Consider the following 16753-nt stretch of genomic DNA (forward strand, 5'->3'; position numbering starts at 1 on the left):
TACATTATTATCTTATTTTCATTACAAAAACAAACAAACAAATAAATGCATGTGACTCTTAAATATATCTAGCACATGGCATAGAAAATTCGAAAAGGTCATCAATGGTTATCTCGGAGAATGGGAGGTGCTACGGGAGAGTTTCATTTTCTACTTTATACATTTCTTTTCTTTTTTTAATGTTTATTCATTTTTGAGACAGAGAGAGAGAGTGAGCAGGGGAGGAGTAGAGAGAGAAGGAGACACAAAATCCAAAGCAGGCTCTAGGCCCTGAGCTGTCAGCAGAGAGCCCAACACGGGCTCGAACTCACAAACCATGAGATCATGACATGAGCTGAAGTCGGGGGCTTAACTGACGGAGCCACCCGGGCGCCCTGACTACTTTACACATTTCTATATTAGAATTGCTTATAATGAGCATGACATGTTTTTCTATTTAGGAAAAATGATTTGTGAAAAGGTGATACCATAAATATATTGAGATCAGACAGAGAAAAGCGAAAAACTAAAACATGTATAGCTCTTAGTAAAGTGAAATATAACCGAGTAGCATTTGAAAAGTACATCAATTGGTTCTAAAACAGACTCATAGTGAGAACTACTATGTGTAAATAAAGATACACTAACTAAAGGTGAGCAAAGGGAAAGAATTACCAACCACTACCACGGAAGTTCTGATCATGACATAGGTGATTTACCTGGTTTACTTCAGGTTTGAATTTTTAGTGAGGTAAGAAGAGAAAGAATTGTGTCATTGGATTTAATGGAGAGGATAAAGAGTCTCTTTGTGTTAGAAAGAGAGAACACAGTAACAATAACTTAATTAAATGGTCAAAGCGTAATTCTTAACTGATTAGTAAATCTTATATTTCAAATTGTCAATTAAAACAATTTTTTTTCTGATGTAAAAGCAAAATAAGCTTATGAAGAAAGCTTAGGAAATAAGTACAAAGAAGAAAAACAAAGCCATAATCACATACCCAGAAAAAACCTACAATTTCTGTCCAGTCTTTTTTCTGTAGATTTAAGTAAATGGAATATTTTCATTCTAATTTTGTATTGTCTTTTAAATTTAGCATTGTATCACAAATGTTTTCCAAATATAGAATATGATACTTGAAACCATAATTTTTAAAAGCTATATTGACGTGTGTACCATCATTTGATTATCTATTACCTTACTGATGGGCATTGAAGTTGTTTCTAATCGTTTGCTATTGAAATATACTAAAATAAATATCCTAGTACATAAATATCCAAATATTAATGTTTTAAAGTCTGCTAACTTGGTTGGACCAGCTTACACTTCCATCAAGCAACCAACACCTTGCCTGGTACAATGATGGTTAGGATTTAAAAAAAAAAAAAAAAAGGCTCAATTGATAGACCAAAAGTGGTATTTAAGTATAGTTTTAATTTATATTTCTTCATCTTTTGATGAGGTTGAATCATTTTTATATTCATTAGTTATCTTCGGTCTTTTGTGAATTGTCAGTAGTGTCGAATTCAGTGTTATTCCAGTTGTAAAAAAACATCTAAGAAGAATTAATTAAACTAAGAAGTGGGGCATTTATATGTAGACTATCAAGGTCATTTACCCACAAACTAGTTAGACCTGGATTTTTGCTTACTGTCCACTCTTGCAATGTTAATGTTCAACAGTAAGAAAAAGTTTAGGTATATGGTATTCACCATAAAGTTTGTCCTGACTTAGCAGAACAGACATAACATCCTGCCTGAACACGAAATTATTACACACTTTCATATAAAAACTCATTTCTATACATCCCATAAACACTTGTATATTAGCTTATTTACAATGTAAACATTCCATTCATGTGTTTTTAATGTTTGTTCATCTATTAATGATGTATGTGTACCTGAAAATTTTAATTATTTAATCTTTTTTTACACTGTAATAAAAGACTTTACCTCACAATGAGTATAATATTTCACTCATTGTACTCAAAATGTCATCATTTGGGAATCATTCCTTTCAGCCTTGAATGGGCATTTTCATTTAAAAGGAATCTTCTTGGGGCGCCTGGGTGACGCAGTCGGTTAAGCGTCCGACTTCAGCCAGGTCACGATCTCGTGGTCCGGGAGTTCGAGCCCCGCGTCGGGCTCTGGGCTGATGGCTCAGAGCCTGGAGCCTGCTTCCGATTCTGTGTCTCCCTCTCTCTCTGCCCCTCCCCCGTTCATGCTCTGTCTCTCTCTGTCCCAAAAATAAATAAACGTTGAAAAAAAAAAATTTAAAAATAAAAAAAAATAAAAGGAATCTTCTTGGGGCGCCTGGGTGGCTCAGTTGGTTGGGCATTCGACTTCAGCTCAGGTCATGATCTCATAGTTCATGGGTTCAAGCTCTACATCAGGCTCTGTGCTGACGGCTCAGAGCCTGGAGCCTGTTTCAGATTCTGTGTCTTCCTCTCTCTCTGCCCCTCCCCTACTCATGTGTGCACTCTCTCTCTCTTTTTCTCTCTCCAAAATAAACATTAAAAAAATAAGAAAGTAAAAGGGATCTTCTTATTAAAATGGGATGGGGTAACTCTTCAGATATTACCAAATACTACATAAAGGATTAGTTGATTGCTAGATAAAAGCAAAATTCTATAGATAGGAATATTAAAATAGGAAATGAAAGAACACAAAACTGCTTGAGGCATAATGACTGGTAATTATTTAGGAGTGCTCTGCATGGTGTCCATTCTTAGCCCTCATGACATATCTAGTCAAAGAGATACCATTTGTCTTCTCTATACCACATGAGCAAAAAGGAAGAATGGGCCATCTGGCTCAGAGGTTTCTGGGGGTTTGCTTTGCTTTCCTTCCTCAGAAAGGACTTTGTCATCCAGAGCTTTTCTGAGAGAGTGAAGCTTTGAAACTGACCTAAAAAATAACAGTCTCTCATCTGAGGAAAATGAGGAAGACAAGAGAACTTATTCATTAAATTACCACCGTAGGTCTGCAGTCATTCTGGAATTATTGCTAACAACAGCTGAGAAAGTTATGGTGACCTTTTCCCTGGGTTTGACATGTGTGAGGAAGCTCAAGGGCAGAAGCAGAACTGGGGTTATTTGTCAATGGCTACCAAGAAAGGAGAAGCCAAGTTTCCAAGAGAATCCAACACCTGACAATGAAGATGCACATGTGGGAGGGCTGCACAGAAGTGGAGCTGAGGTGGGCTCTCCAGAGGGAAACAGCTGAGAGGTGTGCTCAGCTCACTATCATGAGGTCATGACATGAGCAGTAATCAAGAATCAGATGCTTAACTGACTGAGACATCCAGGTGCCCCTAAACTCACGGACAGTGAGATCATGACCTGAGCTGAAGTCGGACGCTCAACCAACTGAGCCACCCAGGCACCCCTAGATTTCTATCCTTCTGATCCTGACCATACCTCATCAAAATTGTAGGATATTCACTGGAAGCCTGTTTATAAGAACAAAAACATGGACTTATCGAACACTTACTAGGTACCAAACACCATTGCAAGTGCTTTCTAAGAATTACCTCAATTATCAACTTACTATAAAGTAACATAATAATAATAGCATATCAATTCACAGATGAGGAAACTGAGGCACAGAGAGACTGAGGCTAAAGTTATGGACTCAGTTCCAGGAAGGAAAGTTATAGTAGTCGGTCCAATGTTCAAGATAGCCTTTCTAACCAGAGCTGGCTACATTTCAAATGCACGTACTTAGTCACAAGGAACAAGATGACTAGTTCAGTGAAAAGTCTTTCCTATTAGTGAGAAAGATTTCCAGGTGCACAACCTACTGCTAATGGTCAGTGCATGTGAAGGACAATATACAATGCTCCAGATCTGTCTGTGATTTCTGGAGCACAATTCATACTTCATTATTCAAAAGAGATGAGCAAAGTACTAAATCCCACTCTAAAATAACTGGTTTTTAAATTTATTTTTACTTTTTGAGAGAGACAGAGAGAGAAAGAGAGAGAGACAGAGAGAGAGAGAGAGAGCACATGCACTCAAGTAGGGAAAGAGAAGAAGGAGAGGGTGGGTTCTGTGCTCAGCTCACTATCGTGAGGTCATGACATGAGCAGTAATCAAGAATCAGATGCTTAACTGACTGAGACATCCAGGTAACCCTAAAATAACTCTTATTTGGGAAAAGGTTCAGCAGAATATAGATGAGAATTAGAAACAAAAAGGTTACCCCTCCCCTCAAATCTGGAAGAATTTGGACAAAACTTGAAAAGAGTAGAAAAATTAGGTAAAGCTCAGAAGAGTTTTTGAGATTAAAAACATAATGTCCTCAAGAAAAACTATCAATAAGATGCCTCTTGGCCCTGAGTTTAATACAAAATAATCTGCAGCAAAAACACCCTTTTCTGTCATGGCTTTCCCCTCCCCTGCAGGAGCTGCTCAAGTGGTATTGCACTGAAGCCAACAGTTTGTAAACATACTTCCCTCAGGCTGCTGGGAATGAGTACTCCCATTAAGACCAACTGCATGCAATCCTAAAACCTTCATATCCACTAGAGGCTCAGAGGCTGTAATTTTGAAATCTTCAAAGTCTAACTTTGTGGTAGTCTCCAAAGATAGCTACCAATGTTCCTCCCAACACAAATGTCTTTTCTCCTACCAAGAGATGAAGTCTAGGGCATCTGGGTGGCTCAATCGGTTAAGCGTCCAACTCTTGATTTCAGCTCAGGTCATGATCCCAGGGTCACAGGGATCCGTACTGAGCATGGAGGCTGCTTAAGATTCTCTCTCCCCCTGTGCCACACCCCCACCTCCCACCGTCAAGCTCTATTAAAAAAAAAAAAATGTTTAAAAAAATAAAAAGAGATGAAGTCTATTCTCCTTCTCCTGAGTCTGGGCTGGTCTTGTAATTTGCTATGACCATACAGTGTGGCAGAATTGACGCAATGTTGGTTCTGGGCCTGGCCCTAAGAGCCCAGGCATCTTTTGCTCTTACATCCTTAGAACCTATTTGCCATGCTGCTGAATAGAGAAACCACATGGAAAAGCCCAAGGAAGAAAACCTCGGCATCCGAGCTAAGGCTGGGAGGTGCTCTAACCGACACCATGTGGAGCAGAAGAACCACCCAATCAATATTCAAAGAGTTTTGAACAATAATAAATTGCTGTTGTTTGAAGCCACCAAAGTTTGGGATGGCTTGTTACATGGCAACGAATAACTGGAACCACCTCTATTCTGCTACACAGTGGCCAGACTGCTGTTATCAATGGTCCCCAGACTAATGTTGGCTATAGACAGAAATGGCACTGGGGAACTGCAGTGTAAAGTCCCCGGATGGGAGGAAGTAAAGAATGGAGTTCCTAACAGACCAGCCTCAGTTTGAATGCCGGGTCTGCCACTTACAAGCTGTGACCTTTGATCAGTTAACTTAGGCTTCTTGTATGTATAGATTCCAACTAGATGACATATTTCCTTAAAATGAACACAATTAGATGGCAGAAAATTTCATTCCTGAGTAAAACCAAGACAAAAAAGGAAAGAATCATTCAATTTTCTTTGGCTGTTCTGCCAGAAGCAGTCTATTTCTGACTTGGCCATTTTCTCAGAATATGACATAAAAATAGAAGAGCTGTGCCTGAATTATCCATTAGCGAAACTAACATCACATTTGAAAAGAAGATCTGAGAATTAGTTTGGCAAAAATCTAACTTAAAGTCACCATACTCTTGGAGTTACGGTAATGTGCCATTTTGGTTTCATACCCCATAACACAAAACAGTAAGGCAGATTTATAAGCTATTTTTCTTGCATTTTTGTGGAAAAAAATTATTTTGGTAAAAACTGTCATCAAACAGAGGCAGCAGATTTGCTAAACTCTTGGACATTGGTTATTTATAATATTCAAGGACAAAACAATTGACCTCAGTCTGAAATAAATTCATGACAGGCTATGTTTTTTTGTAATAGGGTATGTTAAGATGTAGAAGGGAACTGTAAAAGAAAAAAATCTGGTCATCAAAATTACATGAAAAGTTAAGATGTCTATTGACAAAAAAATATATGTAGTAAGTAAGCAAGTACATATAGGAAAATATAAGTAATAATTTATAAGCTAATTAAGTACCCATTAGTCACTTATGAGTATAGTTTGAAACGATTGTTACATTTAAGGGCAAATGGGGTCTGCCCCACAATGGAAATGTTCTCTGTTAATAACAGCATGGTCACATCCTGGTGTCTAAAATGTACCTCTGTCCTCAATGGCATATCTTCAGTTTCTGCAATTTCAGAGCTGAAGGTGTATTCAGACTCATTGCTGCTATGAGTGGAGTCTGTTCTCTTGTGTCCAGGCTTAGGCACATTCTGCAAGGCAAATAAACCAAGAATAATTAACACAACATAATGAAAATGTTAAGTCATACTTAAGACAGCATCCACCTTAACTTGGTTCTAATACCCACTCACTGACTTGCTGTTCTCATGCCCAAATACGATGTTCCATGTTGTCCTTACCAAACCTTTACAAAAAGGTCATTTTCTGGACTCTTCAAAGAAAGAGAAAGATGCACCATCAGGGCATGACAAGAACACAAAACCAAATACTCAAATGAAAATCATCTGTGATTATTAGCAGAGTCCCCTTTGGGTTTTTAAAGTTGTGAGTAGCCAGTCACACTGCGTGAAGTGTAGGTATAACACTTCAGTACCCAAACACTGACTTCAGTGTTGCAATTACATAAAACTTGGTAAAAAGCTCATGAAATATGTTTAATGAAAGCATAATCATTTTCCTGCACTGTATTTGAGCATAAGTGGAAAAAAAGAGAGGGGTTCTACATAGGTGACTATAAATTCTGCCATTTTTGTGCATGGAGTTGATTTTCTGGAGTCAGCAGTGGGAAGTGTGAGCAGTACAGGAGAGGTAAGAAATCTGTTCCAAGAATCCTCTGAAGTCCTGAAGTTACTGATTCAGGGAGTCCAAGTGACATTTCTATGACATGTGGTACCTATGAGATTAGCATTCAGAAAGCTGATGGAAAACAAAAGTTAAGCAATTACAGTCTGTTCCTTCGTGTAGGAGAAAGGGTTAGAGAATGACTTGAAGAAAGAAGGAATAAAAAGGCTGGGTTTTGTACCCCTCACTCCTGGGGTGTTCCCCACCCCCCCAACCTCAGAAGAGGTGAAAATGTCCAGAAAGACCTCTGGAAACTTTTCATCTGTCCAATTTCCTTTACTCCTTCCCCCAGCTGCAGGAAGAGCCAGAAGCCACAAAGAGCTTCTTTGCCTCTCTCTCTCTCCCATAACCAAGCTTATAGAGAACAGACCCAACTGCGTGACTAAAGGAAAGCCAGCATCCAGGGGCAGTTGAAAGTCTCCAGGCCACCGCAACCGGTACTCTGGTGCATAAGGAAGATCCAAGAACACCAGAACTTCTGAAACTAGCTAGCAGCTAGGGTCCACCCTAAAGGGGACAATCACTCCACATAAAGTCAAAGGCACTCAGATTTACTTTCTGTTTACATACACCGGCAACGTTAAAGTTCCTAGCCCCAGCCAACAGGTGTATGGGACGCTGTTTATTAATTGGTTGTGTCATTAAGAAAAACAGGTCCAGGGGCGCCTGGGTGGCTCAGTCGGTTGAGCGTCCGACTTCGGCTCAGGTCATGATCTCATGGTCCGTGAGTTCGAGCCCCGCGTCGGGCTCTGTGCTGACAGCTCAGAGCCTGGAGCCTGCTTCAGATTCTGTGTCTCCCTCTCTCTCTGCCCCTCCCCCGCTCATACTCTGTCTCTCTGTCAAAAATAAATAAACATTTAAAAAAAAAAACCAACAAAAACCCAGGTCCATATAAATACGGAGACAAAGGGTTTTAATAAGCTTATTTAAAGATGAGTTAGACCCCTATTTTTCCTCATGTATGTATTACCAAACAACAAATAGCCGAAGGTATGAATAGAAGCAATGCTATGTCTGTGATTTAACGTAACTTTTGTATACAGGACAGTGGTTAAATGCTCTGAGTCTATAGGAGAGAGCTGGGTAGGAATTCCAGGTCTGCCATTTTCTTGTCCCTTACTTCTCCAGGCCTCACCTTCATTATCAGAAAAAGCTAGATAATAATATTATCTACCTAAGAGGGTTTATGTGAGGATTAAATAAGATAGCGCAAGTAAAGAGCATGGTTTTTGGCACATAACAAGGATTCAATTAATGTTAACTGATGTTGCCATAATTGTTAGGACTCTGAAGTAATGCAACAACTCTCTCATGCATTGCCTTTTGTTCCCCAAGTTTTTAGTCCATATGCTATTCAATTACAAGGACAAACATACTACTTGATCATCAAGTGCTCCTTCAAGATCTGCATCTCATGCTTCCTCTTATCTGTCATTTCTCCAATAATTCCTTCTTTTCTTGGACCTGTCTTACTCCCTTCGTCAAGATTAACGACCCCACTGTTGACACGCAGGACTCCCTCCTTACTTGGAATGAATTTATCTTTAAACACTTCACAAGCTAAGTGAAATAAGCCATACAGAGAAAGACAGATACCATATGGTTTCACTCTTATGTGGATCCTGAGAAACTTAACAGGAACCCATGGGGGAGGGGAAGGGAAAAAAAAAAAAAAAAGAGGTTAGAGTGGGAGAGAGCCAAAGCATAAGAGACTGTTGAGAACTGAGAACAAACTGAGGGTTGATGGGGGGTGGGAGGGAGGAGAGGGTGGGTGATGGGTATTGAGGAGGGCACCTTTTGGGATGAGCACTGGGTGTTGTATGGAAACCAATTTGACACTAAATTTCATATATAAATAAAAAAAATAAAATAAAAAAAAATAAAAATAAACACTTCACAAGCCTGTATTCCATTGCTTCATTATCCTTTCACTGTCTGCTTGAATTTCCTTGGCCCTGGATTTAGTATTTTCTTCCTTCTGCTCTACAACTGAATGTTCCTGGAGAAAAATCCGACAACACTTCTTGGTACCAGGGCCAACAAATCTAGTAATCACTGGTAATCAGTGCCATTAACTTTGGCCCATGTATCACAGGTTACCAGAAGCGCTGAAGCAGTCTTTCAATTCCCCATCCCTAAAGTTTCCTGCCATCCATTTGAGGAGTCTATTTACCATAAATGCTTCCTAAGCATTATGGCAGTGAGAGCTGCATCTGCAGAACAGTGTCAATGATAGATTAGCTGAGTACCCATCTGTTAGTTGTGAAGTCCCTACCTAAACATTAAAATAAGATATTGCTATTATTTATTTATTCCTAAATTATAAAGTCCATTTTTTAATTATCTGCAATTCTTGGCAAATATTTTCTACCAAGACTGCAATCTTCACTATGTCTGGAACTAGGAAAGGGGACCTAATGAAGAGCTGAGTAGGAAGCAAGTAGATTCTCATCTTCCTTCCTCTGCTATTTTCCTTTTCCCTCCTTCTGACCATTTTGTTACCCAAAAGGAAGGACAATGAGTCATCGGCATACAAAAGAGAGGGTTATAAGCTGAGAAATAAGAAATTAAGCAGCTAAACTGTCCCTGGAACTTGATTACATCTTCCTTTTTCCATAGCACTTCTGGGAACAGAATGGGTAGCAGGCAGAGACTTGCTCAGCAGGAAGGAATAGCCCTGCTAAGTTGCTGGAGGATGGCCATTACTGGAGGGTCTTTTTTTAGACATTTCCAGAAATGTGCTCAGAAAGTGATGTACACGTGGCACATGCTTGTCTCATTTTATTTCCTGAGGTTCACAAGACATGCAGTATTAAAGAATCCCAGAAATTCTGAGGGAGAAAAAAATTTGTTTATCTCTCTTTCAACAGAGATAAATGTGGCTCTCACACTTATTTGACCTCAATCATTTCTTTTCCCAATGCCACTTCTTAACATCTCAAGTAACTAGTGTCTTCAGAAGCACCTCATGGGACACAAAGCTTAGTGCTAACCAAAGCATAAATTAACCATAAACGCTGGCACAGTTATCTAGAAAATAGGATAAAAATACACCCAAGAACGGAATTCTGGGGAACATGATATTCAAAGACAGAGGAAAAGGACTCTAGGGAAAGCTAAAGATGGGAGAATGTAAAGGAGGAAGATTGCAGCAGGGAGAGCACGGAAGACAAGATTTAATGAGGCTCCTTTTGATTTGTCAATGATAAGGATAATGGTGACCTACTCTTATAGTTTCTCTTTGCCACGTTCAAATCAGGATAGAGTAGCAAGGTTTGAAATAACTGTCCAGCTGGCATTCAAATTAGCTTTTTTAACCTCTTTGAGACTAGATTTTCTCATCTTCAAGGTGATACATTTATTTCATTTTTTTTGTATGTTACATAATCTCCTTTATTTTCCCTTGTTAAATGTCATATTTAAAAAACATTGTCAAAGGGTACAGATAAAGGCAAAATTTGAAGCAAACATTCTCTGCCACAGATATCTGATTACCTTGTTTTTTATAAGACATATTTCAGAGCATTTCTAGCCACGGGTACCATCAGGTTACCTTCAAGGCTGGCACCTACAGGGAACAAGAGAGCTAGGGAACTCTTTGTTTCCTGACAGCAAGATAAGTAGAAGTAAGACGCTGTAAGAAACTATTAAAAGTATGAAAGATACATTGGTAGATGCAGAAGAGTTCTTGAAATAGATGAAATAATTTGTTACAAATAGAGGCTGAACTTTCCTTTTGTAGGAATATATCTTTGAAACTGTAACAAAAACTAGTGAAGGAAATACTCACTTATATAAATATTTGCTTTACATGCAAATTTTACATGAAGTCATCCAATACATAAAATGAAGTCCAGCTATATGACTTTATACTAACCTACAGTCCAGTCTTTAAAATGTTTGACTTTGCAAAGTATTTATGAATAAAGTTATATGATTTGTGGGATCTTCTCTACAACAACTCAATCCACTGGATAGGGTGGGAAGGAGGGATAGAGTCGGGGTAGAAGTGTGTCGGCCATTTTGGAATTGGGTAATAAGTACATGAAGTACACGGGGATTCATTCCACTATTCTATCTGCCTTTATAAGTGCTTAAATTTTTTCATTAAAAAAAAAAAATCAAGTGTTTGACTCACTACCATCAGAGTCATCTCTTCCTTGAGGTCATCATATCGTTCTTCTAAGCGACTGAACTCATTCAGAAGGTTCTGATATCTCAGCCTTTCATCATTAAGATCGAGTTCCAGTTGTTTTGTTTCTTCTACTAACTTCTTCTCCATAGTCTCTGAAAGAAAGAAGAGAGAAAAGCATAATAAAGATGGCTCTACAAAAGTCAAGAGTACAAACATTTACACTGACTCCCAGCTTCTCTGCAAAGAATTTTTTTTTACCACCATGATCTATGAAGAGTATCTTATTGAATGTAGGGAAAGAGAAAATACCATGACAAAAAAATGAAATTGTTTGTTAATAACAACAATCATCTACTGAGTTCTTCCATATACTATGGATTCAATGCCACTACTTCATTCACTGGTTATGGCACATCCTTGATAAACTTCTACTAGTCATTGTCTAGAAACTAAAGTACTGTATTTATTTTTTATTCCAATATTCTGTTTCAGGCTATCACAAAATTCTTTTGTCCAAATTAGTGTACTCTGTCAAAAAGTCAGAGATAGTTCTCAGATCTCTGAGGGAGTGGCAAACTCTCAAGGAACACAGCTATCCTTTGCTACAGTCAACTCTCTGCTCACCTCAGTCCCCAGGCTGAGATCTTATGTTTTCCAGCATGCTGAACCGCCCCCAGTCCTATTACTCTCCCAATTCTAACCAGATAAGATCCCCATGTCTGGTCATGTGTGTGGTTACTTCTCCTGTGTGCTGCGGGGGGCACCCTGAACTTTCCGTTTACCACCCCATTCTGCTCACTTTGTTGCCAGCAGCTTGCATTTGCCTGGGATGTCATCTGGAGACTGGAGACGAGCCCCTGACTATAAATAAAGCAAAGTAAAAAAGCCACAGATCTCAGCTGTATGTTTTAACTCACTGAGTCAACCAGTCACATCTATAAATGTATTAAGCTTCCTAATATTTATATGGCCCACTTTATCCTCATGCTTTGTGACTAGACCTTAATCTGCCCTGCTTGCTTTGATGGCTTCACCATTTCTTTCCCCATCAGCTCTATCATAAGGGCAAGGGCCGCAAGTGCCTTGTTTCTACTGCTTCCCTGGTGCCCACTACAGTGCTTCCCTAAGGTAGGGCTCTACTAATGTGTAAATCAATGAGTGAAAGAATCTCTTCTCCCTATGACATTCTATAAATTGTCTTGTTCTTACCAGTTTGCAGAAGCTGCCTGAGGCTACCAAGAAATTTTCCCTAGGCAAATCCAATGTTATTTCTTTGTTCTTCTCATCCAATTTCAAGTAACATTTTACAATTTCCCAGAAGTATTCTCATCATTCTGGATCTTTCCATTACATTCTGCTTCCTAGTAGCCTTCTTTCCATGTCTTCAGTGACTGTTTCAATCTCTCCTATCAATTTTCCTTTCTGGTTTCTTTTCTTCACCTTATCCTTTACCTGTGAACATCCTATAAAGCTTAATTTCAAGATTTCTTCTCTTTTCTTTACATTAGTCCCTTTTAGGGAGGAGGTGGTAGGGGAAAAGGCACAGAGGGCTCTCTTACTATCATAGCTTTAATGGTACCTTAAGGCCTATTTCTTTCTGTCTCTAATCTTTAATCTCAATTTGTTTTTAGGACATCTCTATATAGAGGCCCCAGCTGACATCCAAAATTTAACATTCTAACAACTGATCTCATTAATTTTATTCATAAACAAGTATTTTCCCCCTTATTTTACTCATTAGTAATAACACATCATTATTGTTGAAATAGCTCATGTCAAAACTTTAGAAAATTTTTATCCCTTTTTTGAATACCTCATCAAAAAGGATAATGTTCTGGTAATTCTTTCATATACTGTATCTTTGCTCCAATCCATTTATTTCTCCCTGTCTCCACCACCAATTACTATAGCTTAGATCTACATCTTCTTAGCCCATGTTTACTTACATGTGGACTACTTGTAAATTATCATAATTCTTATCTATCTTACAAATGGAAAATGGAGTAAATGTCCACATCTAGTTAGTTTTCTATTCAAAAAATTAGAGTTGCTTTTTTTTTTTTCTTTTTTGGTGGAAAAAAGGTAATCTATCTTGGGAGAATAATATCTATTAGTTTAGCAAAAAATAAGTAAATAGACATGCATACGCATTAGCTCACGATTTCTTCCTAATTCAATAGAATTCTATGCGTCATAAGTAACATCATAAATGGAGAACAATTCATTTTTTTTAATTGCAGATGATAGTGACTGTACATGAATTCACATTCGTACATAGAAAGATGAGATTTACGAGTTCACCAACTAAATCAAACAAAATACTTACTGTGCTTGCCTCTTGGAACTTCCTGAGTTGAGGGATGACAATCTCAACTTTTTAAAACATTTAAGCTCTAAGCAAAGTTGTAACTTAGAAAACGTTGGTCTGAGGTTGGCTGAAGCACTGTAGGTTATGGCCACGCGAGCCTTACCTGTCATCTCCTTAGCCTGCTCCACGATAAGATGATTGAGGGCCTCTTTTTCCTGCTTCAGCAAAGTATTTTCTTCCTTCAGATTTGATACCAGCTATAAAATAAAACAATAAACTCAGGTGGCTGCAGTAGACAGAGGACACCCAGTACCGAATATAAACACCACACAGCAGTCCCTCCTTACTTCCACATCTCTGTGCCCCATTTCTGTGCCTAGTTCTATCTAGTCTTCTTTCAAACTTGGCTCAAGAATTACTCCAGACAGCCTTCCTGGAAACTCCCTCCAATTGGGTGTCTCTCCTACAGGACCCTGTATGTACCTCGTTACAGCCCTTATAAATGATTTACTTTTCCTTCCCCAATAGACTAGAAATTCCTGGAGGATGGAGATAACTGCTGTTATTTTACTTTGTACCTTGAGCATTTAGCAACTGCCTGACACCTAGTAAGCATTTGCTCTTGAAGGAATGATAATGCCTTCTCACCTCAACAGCCTAACACAAAACTTATGTGTACTCGTGATTCAGGTATTAAGAGAGATTAAGAAGGTTCAGAAAGATATGAAGGGCATTTTGGTTCTGGAATTCACTGAATTCCTTCTGAAGCTCCCTGCTGTCTGTCTTGAGAAAGAGAATTTCCCTTTCATCTCCTTTTAAGAGTTTTACAAGGTTGCAAACTGGTCCTTTTATTCCATGTTTAAGCATTGGCCTTACAACAGTGTGAAAGTATTTAATGCCACAAAACTGCACACTTAAAAATGGTTAAAGTGGTAAATTTTATGTTACGTATATGTATATTTTGAAACACACACACACACACACACACACAGACACACACACACAGACACACACATAATAAACAAAACACATTGACCTTTCACTTTCTAGTTCCCAGTTGGATAAGGATTCCCAGGAAGCAAAAATCAAAGCCAAAGGTTAACTGTGCAAAGTCTATAATTTACTCAGTTCATCGTTGAAATAAATATGTGTTTGTGATGAGTGAAATTTGAATTTTTCTCTAAGCATAAATATAAGGAACTCTTAAAGTGATAGCTTCATTCATTCATTCATTCTTAAAGTAAGCTCTATGCCCAATGTGGGGCTCAAACCCATGACCCTGAAATCAAGAGTCACATGTTAAAACAATAGCTTTAATAATAAAGAGAAAACTATCAGGAGTTCAGAGACAGAGAAAGAGGGCTCTGTGACTGATAATCCCTAAAGACCAGGGAGGTTAGACAGGAATACTGTGCCAGAGCAGAAGTCAGTCCAGAAGGTATTCCTTCTGATGGCTCAGTCTCTTCCCTCCATACTGATATGGCCTTAATAGCTGCTCTCAGTAGAAAGGCCAGAGTTCCCTATGTGCTTGTGAAAGAAGTTGCTCTGTCAGCGGTGTGCAACCAGTAAACTGTGCTGCTTCTTTGAAATACACGTGCCTAGCCCACACCCCTAGAACTTGGCCAGGCATCTTTCTAAAAACTCTCCAGGACATTCTGATACACACTCCTGGGCACAAACCACAGGTCTAGTGTACCTTCTAAGCTCCTGGCTGGGAATGTAGCTTTTCTGACCACAAAGCTGGCTGTCACAGTGGAATTTTTTCATTCTTCTCGATTGCTACACTCTACTCAAAAGAATTAATGGTAGTGCCTACTGGAACACGTGGGTGGCCCAGTCGGTTAAGCATTGGACTTCGGCTCAGGTCATGATCTCAAAGCTTGTGAGTTCAAGCCCTGTGTCAGGCTCTGTGCTGACACCTCAGAGCCTGGAGCCTGCTTCGGATGTGTGTATCTCTCTGCCCCTTCCTTGCTCACATTCTGTCTGTCTCTCTCTCTCTCTCAAAAAAAAAAATAAAATAAATAAAATAAACATTAAAAAAAATTTTTTAAGAATTTATGTTAGTGCCTATAGCTCTCTCTGGGGAAAGCAGAAGATAATGAAATAAAAAGAAAGGAAAAATCTCAATCTGTTCATGTGTGCTATTCTTTCAGACTAGAAAGGTATGAACTTAACTTTGAAGAGGAAAAGAGAATACTCCTACCAAGCCTAAATACCCTATGGACTCAGAGGAATCTGAAAAGCTTCTGTGGGCTCAGGAAATGAAAAGGAGCTCTTAAGCTTCAAGAATATCCCTTTCAATGCATATTTGAATTCTGATAGAGTAAGTTTATCATGTCAAAATAACGTGTTTTAAAGGCATTGTTGTTTCTGTACACAGAACTCAGATCTGCTAGAGACAGAGGAGGAAGTATTTTATTAAGACCCTGAACACCATGGAAAGATTGTATACTATCCTATCTGAATTGCATCGTAGCTCTTTCCAAGGTTTTTACTGCATAGGCTGTATTAATATTCAGAAGTCAATACAGAAAAAGTATAGGAAACTGGGAGTTTTGCCAGTAGTTACAGCCAACAGTCAAATCTGTTTTCACTTAAAAATGGTAATACTAGTGGAACTTATGAAAATCTATCACTTTTTTCAAGTAAGCTTTATGTTGAGGTACTTTTGTTTATTTTTTTTTTTTCAACGTTTATTTATTTATTTTTGGGACAGAAGGAGACAGAGCATGAACGGGGGAGGGGCAGAGAGAGAGGGAGACACAGAATCGGAAACAGGCTCCAGGCTCCGAGCCATCAGCCCAGAGCCTGACGCGGGGCTCGAACTCACGGACCGCAAGATCGTGACCTGGCTGAAGTCGGACGCTTAACCGACTGCGCCACCCAGGCGCCCCGAGGTACTTTTGTTTAAACAATACATTGTATCGCTGTTTGAGAACCTTAATGTTTTCCGTATTTAATAAAATTCTGATAGAAGTTAATATAAATGTGTGTAATGTAGAAGCACCAATATGCAGGCATTCTTGTTATTGTTCTATCTGCACAGCAGCTCCTGGCTACCCTCAGGGTGCAGACATTTGGATTTCTCTCTCTCGGACTTCTAACACAGCCTTGATGTGGGTTTCCATAAAGATCTCTACTATCAGCTAGTGACATTTCACGGTTTGATTGGTTTCTTAATCATGTTAACTCTTTTGAAGCAAAAGGAGTCTACACTTCATCCAGACCTATGTATCTAAAGTAAGAGTGAGAGTAGGTACGTGGCCTTTAATTCTCTTCTTTGCCTCTGATCTTACTAGAGTCAAAAGATTCTACTAAAAGACGCATCATGTGGGAGAAATGCTTGGAAAATACTAATAAGGAACAGGAAGCAAACTGACATTTGTATTTCACCTTCAGGTGA

The 16753-nt window shown here is 38.8% G+C and overlaps 1 protein-coding gene across 5 annotated transcripts in view; it reads right to left on the reverse strand.

Moving 5' to 3' along the window:
* MYO5A (myosin VA) overlaps positions 1-16753 on the reverse strand; it is a 197262-nt gene that overhangs the window by 42932 nt on the left and 137577 nt on the right. For 4 of the 5 annotated variants that reach the window (XM_086710709.1, XM_086710708.1, XM_086710707.1 and 1 more), the window contains exons 23-25: positions 13514-13607; positions 11046-11194; positions 6202-6315 (exon numbers count right to left, since the gene is read on the reverse strand). In XM_086710709.1, coding sequence (XP_086566835.1) covers positions 6202-6315; positions 11046-11194; positions 13514-13607 — 357 coding nt within the window. The remainder of the gene's footprint in view (positions 1-6201; positions 6316-11045; positions 11195-13513; positions 13608-16753) is intronic. The other variant, XM_086710706.1, reaches the window with a different exon arrangement.

The sequence above is a fragment of the Puma concolor genome, chromosome B3 (assembly GCF_028749965.1).
Source record: "Puma concolor isolate L17-30 chromosome B3, mPumCon1.1.hap2, whole genome shotgun sequence".
Classification (NCBI taxonomy): Eukaryota; Metazoa; Chordata; class Mammalia; order Carnivora; family Felidae; genus Puma; species Puma concolor.